We start from the raw sequence: 13320 nt of genomic DNA, 5'->3' as shown, positions 1-13320 counted from the left end.
AGGGTAGGCCTGAGCTAATGGAAGTAGTTATTTGTGTTTGCCCTCCTTGGTTGTACAACCCTTGCAGGAGGACATCTCTCCTCATCCCAGGCTCAGTATGTCCTCCCTCATCTTAATGATGGAAATGTCCAAGGGGAGGCTACTTACACCCATCCACACTCAATTCATCACAGTTTTAATCATTTTACCAAAACTTGTCTTTTTACTTTACTTAGTAGGTGCAAAGATTCCCGCCCCCCCCCCTTTTTCAATTTAATTTCTCAATTTTTTGAGGGATTTTCAAGAGGGGGTATTTGGGGTCAGCCTCATCTTAACATCATGTCTGGACCCCAAAAACCACTGAATTATTTTATAAAAATATATTTAGACCTAGGTCAATGAAATTTTTTAAAAAGTAAGGAAAGGGTTAAATATCTTCCTCAAGTGTGGGCAAAGTCTGAAAAGAGGAACAGTTCCTCTTAAAGAAAGTTAACAGGCTATATGATCATTGCCGAGGAAGCCTCGCACAGGCGTGGAAGGGCTGCTATTCTTATGCTAGAACTCAGAGCAGCACAGCCAGACAAACAAGTGGGCTCATTTCCAGAACTTGGGACACAGCAGAAGCAGTCAAGATGGATCCCAGGTGGTAAGTGTGATCAAGCTTATCCTTTGCAGGGCCGTTAAGGGTTATGACCTCAGCAAAAGGCTGAGGTTGAGAACGGGACTCTGACAACCACCCTTCCTGCCTGAGAATGCTAATATGTATTCAGGGCATGTCTAGTTAAAGGCCCAAAGTGAAAATTCCTGGGTGGGAGAGCGGCGTGTAATGTGAAAAGTTAGCTAAAGCCCACAGAAGTCATTCTCTCCTTCTTGGAGCCTCTGCTCTAGGTTGATTCTTTTTTTATCTTTTTTTCTTCAAGAGATCTTTGCCACATGAAGGTGAAAATTATTGAGAAGCCAAAAACAGTTTATTGGCAGTTTTTTTTTAAATGATGAATTTTGGTCTTGTAAATTGTTTTACAAATATTGAGTGTTTACAGACATTGATTTTTAAGTCCAGAATGAGGAAAATTTTAAATGTCTACACAAATATGACAAATGAGAAGGAAATGTTTTTGGTACATCATAGTCAATTTGGCCTAAGAGTGGAGGGCTCACATGGAGAAGGTAAAAGGAGAGAAGCCAAAGAAAAGGAAGGAGAAGAAGAGGTATCCTGGGTCCTAAGTATCTGTGGGCTCCCCGTTCATGGAGCCAACCACCTGAAGATGGGTATTGTAGTTAGACCCATGATGGTCGTGTCTGTACTAAACATGAATAGACTTTTTCTTTCTTGTCATTATTCCCTAAATAATGCAGTATAACAATTATTTACATAGTATTTGTGGTATACTAGGTATTTTAAGTAATACTGGGGTGATTTAAAGTATATGAGAGGATGTACATGAGTTATATGAAAATACTATGCCATTTCACATAAGAAACTTGAGTATTCAAGATTTTGGCATTCATAGAAATCCTGGAACCAATCCCCATGGATACCAAGGGATGACTGTATAAGGAGAAAATACAAAATTCAGTTAATGAGTCACAATCAGGCCATGGGAGATCGGGAGATTCTGGGGAATGTGGGGTAGTGCAAGGAGGCAGAGTAGTTCAATTAGTTGTCGTGTATGGAATATGAAAGATGTGCTGTGTACTTTGCTAGTGCTGTTTCACTCAATTTTAATCTCCACGATGGCTTTTGGACAGATACTATTATCGTGCTGTTTTATAGATGAACTAAGAGTGGCTTAAAGAGGCTAAATAATTCACCCAGGGTCACACTGCTCCTAAGGGGTAGAGATGAGGTCTTTCTTGCCAGCCTTGCTGAGCACCACAGGGCTTCTCCATGTCGCTGCAGGTTCCCGTCCCCTGGCAGGGACTCCCTGGTAGAAGTCACACCTCCCCCTTCCTTTGCACGGTGGTGGCACCAGTCAGTCATTATTTGTTACTTTTCTTCTTTGAAAGTCTGCCATTTACCCAACACTTACTGGTTTAGGAAACAGCCTTGCTGCATTTTTGGGTTTTTTTTGTTTTTTTTTAATCAGAAGACTAGAATTTCATTTTCAAGCAAAGATTGCTTTTCTCTCTAGTGAAATCTTGAAACTTTATAGGCGCCCGTAAAAAATTCAGAACTTAGAATCTTTGTGGAGCGACAGGAATGATGCTGCTTAATCCTAGCACTGCCCACAGAGGCTTATAGGAAAACAGGCCATTGTTTCTTGTTCTTGTTAAGATTCTCTTTGTTTCAGTGCCTGAAAATTGGTTAGCCAATAAACAATGTTAAGTCTTATCAGAAATAAAAGGAATACAGATCAAAACAGCAAAAGATCTTTTTTTTTCTTTATCAAAGTGGTAAATTTAAAAAAACAAAACAAAACAAAAAACCAAGCAAGAATCCATGCTGGGGCTGGGGCTGGGGCCAGGGCTCAGTGGTAAAGCTCTTGCCTAGCATTTGTAAGGCACTGGGTTCAATCCTCAGCACCACATAAAAAACTAAATAGACAAACTAAAGGTATTGCGTCCATCTACAACTAAAAATACTTAAAAAAAAAAAAAAGAATCCTCCATGTTGTTGAGAAGAGAGAAATATTTATACTCTTATTGCCAACTGAAGTTTATATAATCTTACTGAGCAATAATCTAGTGAAATATATCAAAATCCTTTAAAAAATGTATATATTCTTTAACCAAACACTTCCCCTTTGGAGAATTTATGCTAAGGATTTAATAATATGTGTCTGTAGAATTTTAGTGACATAGTTTTTTTTTTTGGCCATTGTTTCTAATAGGGAAAATCTTTGAAACCACTTACATATCTAAACATAGGTAATTAGAACATCCATAATGGAACATCATGGAATCATTAAAATCCTGTATAGAACACTTTATAAAGTGTTAGCTTAAGGGGAAAGTAAACAGAATGTATAGTGATACACACAATGTTACTCAGAAATACAGATGGCTTTATTTTCTACTGTGTGCTTTTGAACTTGAAGGTTTTTAGGCAGAAAAATAAAATGAGATTTTTTTTTTAAAAGAAACCAAGCTAAGATGATTTTTTTTACTACTATTTAGCAGTATATGATCACTCATAATCTGTGGGATTCCACTGTAAGGCTTTAGTCCTTTGTGTTTAACTTTTTTCATGTCTTGACTCCTCTTCAAAAATATGCTCACTCTAACCTTAACTCCTTCAGTTCTTTTAGGCCTATTTTGATAGCACATTATACTTGGAAGAGGACAGAGCACTCGTTTCCTTATTTTACAGATGTGATTGTCTGGTGGTTAAGTGGCCATGCTTTGGAAAGACTGCTGGGGCTTGCAAACCAGCTCCCTTGCTTTCTAGTTGTGTGGCCTTGTAGAAGTTGCTCAACCATTGTAATGCTCAGTTTCTTGTCTCTAAAATGAAGATACAATTAATATGTCAAGTGGTGGTTGTGAGATTTTAATGTGATAATCCATATACTGATCTTAGAACTAGGTTCTGATAAACACTCAGTAACTATTGTTATTAATTATTTTTATTATTGTTGTTGTAAGGATTAAGAAACAGAAAGGAAGTGATTTGTCCAAGATTGCACAACTACTTAATGGCATTTCTAGGACTAGAATGCAGAAAGTTTCTTTACCAGCAAAAGTGTTCAGTATTGTCTGAGCCTGTCAGGGCCATCCCAAACTGGGTTCTCAGGGGACGACCTGAAACAGGTAGTGCTCAAGAATAAGGACAGCCTCCAGGGAGTAACTCTGATCACCAGGGGAAGCTACATATTGGGAAGAAGGATGAAGTGAAAGAAGTCAAAGCCAAGTTGGGTGCAGGGATAAATGTGGAGCAAAGAGTATAAGAGAGAACATGACTCAGAGACCAGTTATGGTGGCATCAGAGAGGAGAGGACTCATTTAAAAGATGTTCAAACACTAGACTTGACAGGATTTGTTTTTAACACATTTGGAGAATTGGGGGAGCAAGAAGTGCCCAGAAGCATTCTTCATAAAATGGAAGACATAGGAAGTGGAGTGGGTTTGGGGCAAAGGAAGAGAGAGGACAGAGGGTGTGTCCATTTTCTAACATGTGGAAATTAAAATGTCTGTAGAGCAGCTGAATGGAGGTATCCAAGTAGAAACTCCTTTCAGGTGCAGAGTTCAAGAAAAAAATACAAACTAGGGTAGACATTCAGGTGCAGAGTTCAAGAAAAAAAATACAAACTAGGGTAGACATTAAGAGTCTTCAGTGTAAGTCCCGTTTATAGTTTAGATTATTGTGAGGATGACTTCCCCAGGGAGAGGGATGGTGAAATGAGAAGCCAAGATGGAAACTGGAAAATCTTGACAATTAAGGAGAGAGATGAGGCAGAAGAGCCTACAGTGGAACTCAAGGAGGGGCTAGGGAGACTGGAGAAAACCAGGGAAAAAGTGGTATTATGGAAACCAAGGGAGGATAAGGATGCAGGAAAGAAGAGGACATATCCATGGAAAGACAAAGCAGATTTACCAAAATTCTGCATTGAGCACATGAGATACGACATGAAAGGTGACTCTAGTAGCTCTGTGCTAATGGTTGAATTGTGACTCACCTCCAAAAGTTATTTGTTGAAATCCTAACCTCTAGTACCTCAAAATGTGATCATTTTTGGATGGGGTCTTTACAGAGATAATCAAGTCAAAATGAGGTTGTCAGGGTGGGTCTTAGTCCTGGATGACTGGCTTAAAAGAAGGGGAAATTTGGACAAAGAAATATACATAGAGGGAAGACAAGATGGCCGCCTACAAACCAAGGAGAGAGGCTGGGAACAGATTCCTCCCTCACAGCCTTCAGGAACAAAACAAAACAAAACAGAGCGGGTACCCCCATTTGGTACTTCTGGCTTCCAGGAAAAAAAAAAATCTACTGTTTAAGCCATTCTGTTTGTGGTACTTTGTTACCATAGCCAGAGCAAATTAATGCACTTGGTGAGAAAAATACAGCCAGAGAAACTGGATAAACACATCAGAGAGGTGGGAAGGGAACAAAGAAATTAAAAGAATTGGTTTACCTAAGTTAACAGGACAAACATGTTTCACCAAGCGGAGGGTAGTCACAGTGTCAAATTCTGCAGAAAGGTGAAGTAGGGAGAAGGACTGAAAATGTCAGTCCAGGGTCCCTCAGTGACCTTTGCGGCACTTCCAGTTGAGTGAGGGAGTGAACTTTAAAGAGCTGAGAACAAGGAGACAGCTCAGATGCACCACGCCCGCCTGCAAAAATCTTGGTGGATAAATGGGGCCTGTTCCCTGGAGCCAACTCCTCTGCCCTGTTCACTACGAGCTGTGGGGAAATAACCTAGAGTCAGAGCTGACTCTAGAATCTTCTGTCCTGGAATCTTCTTAGTTTAAAAGCTCAGCAAAGGAGAGAAAACTCATCACTTCTTTCTACCCAAAACAGCTTGGAAAGGATTTCAGGAACAAAAGGATTTTTGCAGCTGTCATTTGACATGTTGTGTTTTGGTCCTGACAGAGATTCCATTCCATATCTTTAGGTCACAGGAAAGCTGTTATTTGAGGTCTCTCAGAGATGAAGATTTTGGTGTAAAGAAGAAAAAAAGCCCAAGTAGAATTTTATGATCACTTATAATTTATGTCAACCATCAAGAAAACACATACGGTAGAATTGGAGTAAAGAAGTGTTAAAACGTTTTCTTAGAAAGCTTTGAGTCAGAATAAATCTAAAATTTGCTTTCTGAAATATCAGGGAAATGATAAGACAAACAGCCCAAATTTTACATCTCTATAATATTGGGGACCAAATTAATAAGACTTATTGTACTGAACGATCTGATAAAAATAAAAATGGATGAACATTTAGTTAAGTTAATCAATGCCAGTCAGACACTGGGAAAACTGGATAAAACTGAAATATTCAACTACACAAACTAATTCATCATCACCCCTATCTTACAAGTATTTTCAACCAACTAAACAAAAATATCTGATGAACTTGCTGATCTTTAAAGCACTGTGGTGAATATAGATGAAATAGCTGATGTTATTTTTATAGTCTTATTGGGAATAGAAACCAACAATTATGAAATGACAAAAGAAATTCAGTTTTAGTAATAGTTCAGTGATTTTTAACAAAGAAATATAAATTACAGCAAAGTTCATTTTCCCTAAATATTAAAGAAATGCTAATGTGAACACGAATGAGATACTTTCATTTATCAAATTAAACAGTAAAACAATCCAAATTAAAATGTGGGCAAAAGATATGTTTCCAAAGGCATTTCCTCAAAGAGGATATGCAAATGGAAAATTTCCACATTCACAGATGGTCAACATCATTTACTATTATGGAAATGAAAATTAAAAGCATGCGAGATGTCAACATAGTTAAAATAATAAAAAGATAGCAATAACACTAATGCTGGCGGAATGCAGAGGAAATAGATTATGCATATATCACCACTGGGAATGTGCAATGTTATACCCACTCTGGAAAACAACACTGTCTTACAAAGGAAAACATGCACTTACCATATGACCCTGAAATTACATTTTTAGGCATTTTCCCAGAGAAATGAACACGCATGTTCACACAAAAACTGGTACATGAATATTCATACCATTTTTATTTATAGTAGTCAAAAACTGAAAAATGAAATGTCTTTCAGTATGAATATTTAAACTATAGCACATACATACGATGAATACCAAGTAATGAAAAGGAGAGAACTATTTATATACACAAAAACTTGAATGAGTCTCCAAGGGATCATGTTAAACAAAAATGCCAATCCCCAATGGTTACATACTGCTTGATTTCATTTATATGACATTATTGAAATAGAAAAACATACTATAGAGACAGAAGATTGGAAGTTGCCATGGTTAGAGGGTAGTAGGGACAGTAGGGGTATAAGGCTATAAAAAGACAGTGCAAGAAAAGCTTGGGGGTGTGGCATAGCTCTGTACCTCGATAGTGGCAGTCATTACATGTGATAGAATTGCATAAAACTACACACACACACACACAACACACACACACGAGTGCATGTAAAATTGGCAAAATCTGAATAAGCTCTGTGGATTATATCAATATCAATTTCCTGTTTTTTGACATCCTATAACAGTTACGCAAGCTGTTACCATTGGGGGAACTGGGAAGGGTACTCGAGACTTCCCTATACATTTTTTTCATCTTCCTTTGAATATATAATCATTAAAAATTTTAAAAATGTAAAAATAATTTTAAAAATCCAAATGCTCATCTTTATTCAATATTAGAGACATGCCAATTGAAACATCAATAGGATATTTTCATTTATCAAATTAGCAATCACAGATTTGGGCAGTGGGTGGGTAGAGGTATTGATTCTAATGAGTAAATTATAAAAGGTAATTTGATATACTATGGGTTGTGGGGATATGAATGGGTATAACCTCTGTGGTGTGCAATTTGTTAACTTATATCTGAAGTCATAAGATGCTTACATCAGAGACACTCATTCTGGGAATTGCTTATTTCTCTCTGTTTTAGGGAATTTTCTTTTCAGTTCATTTAGCACCTTTGTTCCAGGCACCACGCTGCACAATAGAAAGATTTCAGAGATGAGTAAACAAACTTGTCCTCCTGAAGCTCACCTTAGTGGTAAACATATCAATGCAATACTTCTTTATTACAGTGAACTGTGTGTGCTTCCACGGGCGCGTAAATGTAGCTGTTTCTGCTTGTCTGTAGGTCATATCATGTCTTAGATAAATGCACAGGATTAAAGGCTATTGATGTCACATAATCAGCAGTTAATACACAATTCTCTACTTATATACTAAGGTTGCCATTTTGGCAGAAGCATCCAACTCCCTGAACTTCAATGTCCTTCTCTGTAAAATGAGGGTACTAGTACTTAACCAATGCCATGAGGGTTGTAAGAATTTATATGGATGTAATGTCTTGTGCAAATAAAACATTTTAGGACTCACGCTTTTTTTCTTTAAAATCTATCATTTCTTATGTTTTAAATTAAGTCTTAAATTTCTTTAGCTCTGCCTTTTCTGATCAATTCTAACTAATAAAACCTTACCTGTAATCTAGAGAATGCTATAATTGACCTCCTACTTACTGATAAGAGAAGGGCAGGCTAAATGCAGGTGAATAAGGTGAAAGCCACCTGAACTGTATTTTATGTAAGATGGGGTACCAAAAACATTAAAACAAAATCCTGCACTGTAATTGGGTATATGGGGTTTGGAAAACTATGAGTTTTTGTTTTCATAAAATTGTCTATTTTAACTTCAAGTATTTATTCCTGCTTCTAATGTGTAAAGACTTTTTTGCACCTTTATTCAGCTTGGCTAACTGTTCAAATATGTACTTCTAATTTTAGTAGATACATAAATTGCCATTTTTCTTTATTCTACAAAATGTTTATATTTCTTTCCTTAATAATTTCACTACTATGTATCTAGCTCATCAAATAATAAAAGGTATTGAAACAAATGTGTGCACAAAAATGCTTACTTCAGTGGTAGAACTTGTACATGTGAGGCTCTGGGTTTAATCCTCTGCACCACATAAAAATAAAGTAAAGGTATTGTGACTATATATATATATATATATATATATATATATATATATATATGCTTACTACAGCATTATTTAGTATAAGGAAAATAAGCATCAACCTAAATTTTTAAATTTTTAATCATAGGTAGATGGTTAAGTAAATTAAAAATGAAGTTTTAAGTGGCTTTGTAAAAACAAAAGACAACATAAGATTATGGAATTATAAAGAAAATATACAAAAACAAGATAGCAAGCAAAAGTGTCAGAACAAGTTGGTGGGATTATAAAAATGGGGTTCTTTGATAGGTGAGCATACATTGCCCTGCTAACATGGATGAAATCAAGGCAGAAAGCAATCTCGTGGTAGCCTCTAAGCCAGGAGCGGCCAACATAGACTCTCAGAGAACGGAAGTGAGTGACATCGGTCTGTGGTTTCTGCCTGGTCCCATGACGTATAGACAGTGGAAGTGTTCCACCCTGCCAGTGAGGCCCATCCCCAGGCTGCTGGTCACCACACTGTTGCCCTCTATGTAAGGATGTGAGTCTGGACAGCTCAGCTCTATTTTCCAAGAGAAGTCAGAAAGGTAAACTTATTTAAACATATATTTTTTTAAAATCCCTAATTTTTATATAATGGCTCGATGTTCTAGAAGGGGCTGGTTTGCTCTAGGCTACAAGTTTTGCCTTGGCTTCTGTCAGTGCAACAGAGGGTCAAAAGAGAGAGAGGTAACTGTGGATGGACTAGCTTAGAAATATATTATATTGGGGCCCCGGCTATAGTGAGTCAGAACTAGAAAGGAAGAGGCTATGACTATATGCTCATTAATTTATTCAGTTTAATGTTGGGAAAATGAAGATGAATCAGATAGAAATCCTATATAGGAGCTACAGCAGGGAAGAAGTAGCTGACATTTCTTACCATCTGGCAGGAATTATGATATGTGATATTACATCATTTAGTCTTCACAACTGCGGGAGGTAGGTACTATTATTGTCTCTGATTTTCCACAAGTGAAAACTGAGTCACATAGCTGATAACAGAGCCAGGATTCCAAACTCCAATCTAATTCCAAACCGAGGCTCTGAATAACCATGCTATCTATATACTATGGGAGATCAGGGGAGGGAGCAATTGCATCTAGCAGCAGGAAAGATTTGTGGATGAAGAGATTAGAACTTAGAGAGAGATGTGTTGGGTCAGGGTCCAAAATAAGCTCTGGTAACCAAAGGACAAAGGCCAGTTCCAGGGAGGGAGCCAGTAGTCTTGAGCAGGAACAAAACCTAGAGCAGAGGTTGAACATTTTTTGTAGACTAAAAATGTCCACAGAGAGTAGTCAAATAAAACAAAAGCCTTGACATCTTTAGTTGCCAATATTTCAAAAATCTAGAGAATTCACACACTCTTGGATATCTAGAGATATCCTCTGGAGAACCAGAACACTGGGTACAGGGCCCTCATTCCCACATGATAACAACTAGTGAACCTGGCAGAGGCTGCCTAACTTCTATTAGGGAATAAACTCTCCTCTTCCCCTATGGCTGGCTTCGCTCTTTAGATGACCTGCTTGGATTCTACAGGACCTGAGTCTCGAAAGTGAGGCAGCAACAAGTGAGAAGGAATCACCAGTGAACAAGGCAGGGAAGTGCTGGAGTCCATAGTGGAGGTGATGAGAAAGTCTGGACCTGGCCAGCTGCCTCCCTGAAGAAGTCAGTAGGTGAAGGATGGAAGGTGAAGGACATGGAGAGGCGAGATGAGTTGGGAAGGTTCTGGAGGGCCTTGGGGAAAATATTTTCTTAGATGAAAGAAACTCTGGACAGGTTATTCATTTCTCTGAGCCTTGGTTTCTTTGACTATTAGCAAGTTGAATGGTTCCAAACTTTCAGAGGTAAGGATTAAGTGACAAATGGAGGGATATCAAGCACATGGTCCAGAGTAGGATGGAGCACATGATGCTGTGATGGTCAGGAGCTTATGTACATGTCATCCCTGCATCCTTAAAGTAACCACATGGGGGAAATATTATTTTCCCCATTGAAAAAGAAAGAAGGAAACTGATATTCAGAGAGGTTTAGCAATATAAGGTCGCACAATTAGTAAAAGGCAGGGCGAAGACACTTACTCAGACAGTACCAAACCATTCATCAGGCAGGTGAAAAAAAAGTACGTTGACATCTATCTGACATTCTCACGTAGAAGTTAAAACAGATTCAATTCTATATCTTCTTAAGCTTGAGCTCACTAGCTGTATGACCCTGAGCAAGTGGCCTAACCTAACCTTCCTGAAACTCAGTTTCCTCATCTGTAAAACTTTTTACATTGATCACTAAGATTAAATGAAGTAATGCATTTGTAATAGCCACAGTGCAGTAGTAGAGGGCCCACCTTGTAGCAATCCATTTACAGATATTGGTTTCAAAAGGTGCATATGTACTGAGCCCCACTCTGGACCTGTTACTATGCCAGGTCCTAGGAAAGCAAAGGGGAATGAAATGTGCTTCCTATCCTTGTGGACATCCGGACAGGACAGCCATCTGAGCAGTGAAATCTTAACAGAACAAGGAAACTGTTTTTAAATGGAAGAATAAACAGAGTAGAAGAAGAGGCAGGCAGGGTGAAAAAGAGGAGGGAAGGGTGGCAGGGAAGGCTTTACTGTGGCAGGGTCTGGATCTTGAAGAGTACAGAGTTGCAGTTGAGAAGGCAAGGAAGGGGATTCAGGCAGAAGGAACACGTGTGCCAAGGTGAAAGAGTCAAAAAGTTTTCAAAGGGCCCTAGGAGGCAGGGTGGAGGTCAGGACTAGTGACCAGCCAGAGGGTGATCAGCGTAAGGTATGTGGGCTGGGTGATAAAAACAGAAGAGAAGGGGCTGGGGTTGTGGCTCAGCGGTAGAGCGCTTGCCTAACACGAACAAGGGGCTGGGTTCGATCCTCAGCACCACCTAAAAATAAATAAAATAAAGATGTTGTGTCCAACTACAACAAAAAAATAAATATAAAAAAAAACAGAAGAGAAAACTTAGATTCAAGTTGTGAAGGGCCTGGTGACACTAAATTGTGGGGAGCAAGGAGTGGGTCTTTACAGCAAGGAAGTTTCACAACCACACTGTTTTCAGAGAAAGATAATGAACTTCGATTCTCCCACCTCTCCCCTTAGTGAGTGTTATCATCCTCCTATCAGAGAGAACATTCGGACTGGTGAATCTCCACATCACGTACAACCACAAGAATGGGTTCCTAATTAGAATAAGTTATATTCCATGTATGTGTAATATATCAAAATACACACTACTGTCGTGTCTATCAAAAAAAAAAACACAAGTAATTAATTTAAAAAAGGAAAGATAATTAAGGAACCAGAGGGAGGCTGTTGAATAGTGAAGGTAAGAGGCGATCAAGACACCAAAACTGGCTGCCAAGGACTTGGAAGTGTGTATTGAGGGAGAAAGGCAAAGCAAGGGTGTCATGAACACCATTCAAAGTGTGAAAATGGCCTGAGCCCTTCTTCCAGAGACCACAGGGACCAAAACAAAAACACAGAAAACCTCTTTTAAAAATAATCTCTTTTGTTTGCATGCAAATGGCCCATGCACAGTGAAAGCGCAACTCAAATGCAATATTTCATCTCCAATTTATGAAACACGAAGATCAAATTGGTTTATGAGTGCTGCCCTTCTTAAAAATTCCAACAGCTCCCAAGAAAACTAGTCAAACAATGCAGGGCTTATATAAGAATGTTTCAGCCTTAAATAAGATTTTAGTAAAGCTCAAATTGAAGCACTTTTCCAAAGTCAGGAACAGGAAGAGCATCATCTCTTTTTACTGGAAAAATTTCTTTCAAGGAGCAACACCTCTCTGTGGTAGATCCTTAGAATCTTCCTTAAAGGAATGGGAAGGAGAGGAAGGGAATAGCAAAATTTATACCTCAATGATTTTGCACCACCAACTTGAGAACTGCAGATCCAGGTGGATGAATGCACATTTCAGGGGTCCACAAGTCTTAGGTACGTTGCTTCTGAGTCAAAGATGTCACAGGAAAGTGAGTCTCTGAGTGTGCGAGCCCCAACACTTGTTGTGAAATAGAAGCTTTAAAAAAATTCATCTTTTTTCTTTTTAAAAAATAAGCTTAGTCATATTGGTGTGTTCTGTATAACCTTGATCTGTTTTATTTTACTTTGCTGTGCACATTATATTGATACTCTTACATAAATATTTTGCATAAGGTGCTTTCACAGATCTCATGCTTCCCTAAATTTGAAATATGCTGCTATTTGTTAAAATGTGTTAGTTTTGTTATGTCTGAGATTGCCTCCTCTGCACACAGAGGGAAAAAAAGTATGGACTTAACTCTTCTAGCAACTTTTACATTTAAGATATTACCTCATTTTATTTCTTCTAAATGAGAGTATAAAGGAAATGACAGTTTCTCGGAATATGTAAGTGCATATCCCTTAAACCAACAGGCCACTTTAGAGTCAGGGCTCTAGCCTTTTGAATTTGGCTTTCAGGTTCCCAAGTCTCCCTAAAGATTAAAAGGAGAGCAAACTTGGAATCAGATTTTATTTTGAGTTCTGAAAAGTGACATTGTAGATGTTGGTAGTCAGTTGATGGGTATCATTTTTAAACCTGCTGCACGTATATTTCATTTGTCTTGGGAAGATTTTACATATTTTATTTGTAAAATAATAGGCCATATTTCATATAAACTATCAGAGGAAATACTGAGATTGTAAGATTGTAAACACCTACTGAAGAGCTAGCATAGTAATTTCC

General features: G+C 38.2%; 1 protein-coding gene across 2 annotated transcripts in view; it reads left to right on the top strand.

The window, feature by feature from the left end:
• The first annotated feature begins 470 nt into the window (after positions 1-470).
• Positions 471-13320, top strand: part of Cd86 (CD86 molecule) — a 68495-nt gene continuing 55645 nt past the window's right edge. The window contains exon 1 of one of the 2 annotated variants that reach the window (XM_015486874.2): positions 471-625. In XM_015486874.2, coding sequence (XP_015342360.1) covers positions 612-625 — 14 coding nt within the window. In that variant the 5' untranslated portion in view covers positions 471-611. Of the gene's footprint in view, positions 626-9114; positions 9139-13320 lie in introns of those variants that run through there. The other variant, XM_048794655.1, reaches the window with a different exon arrangement.

This window comes from Marmota marmota, unplaced genomic scaffold, assembly GCF_001458135.2.
Source record: "Marmota marmota marmota unplaced genomic scaffold, marMar, whole genome shotgun sequence".
Lineage (NCBI taxonomy): Eukaryota > Metazoa > Chordata > Mammalia > Rodentia > Sciuridae > Marmota > Marmota marmota.
Note: the sequence above shows the minus strand (reverse complement) of the source record. Positions and strands in the feature narration are given on the sequence as shown.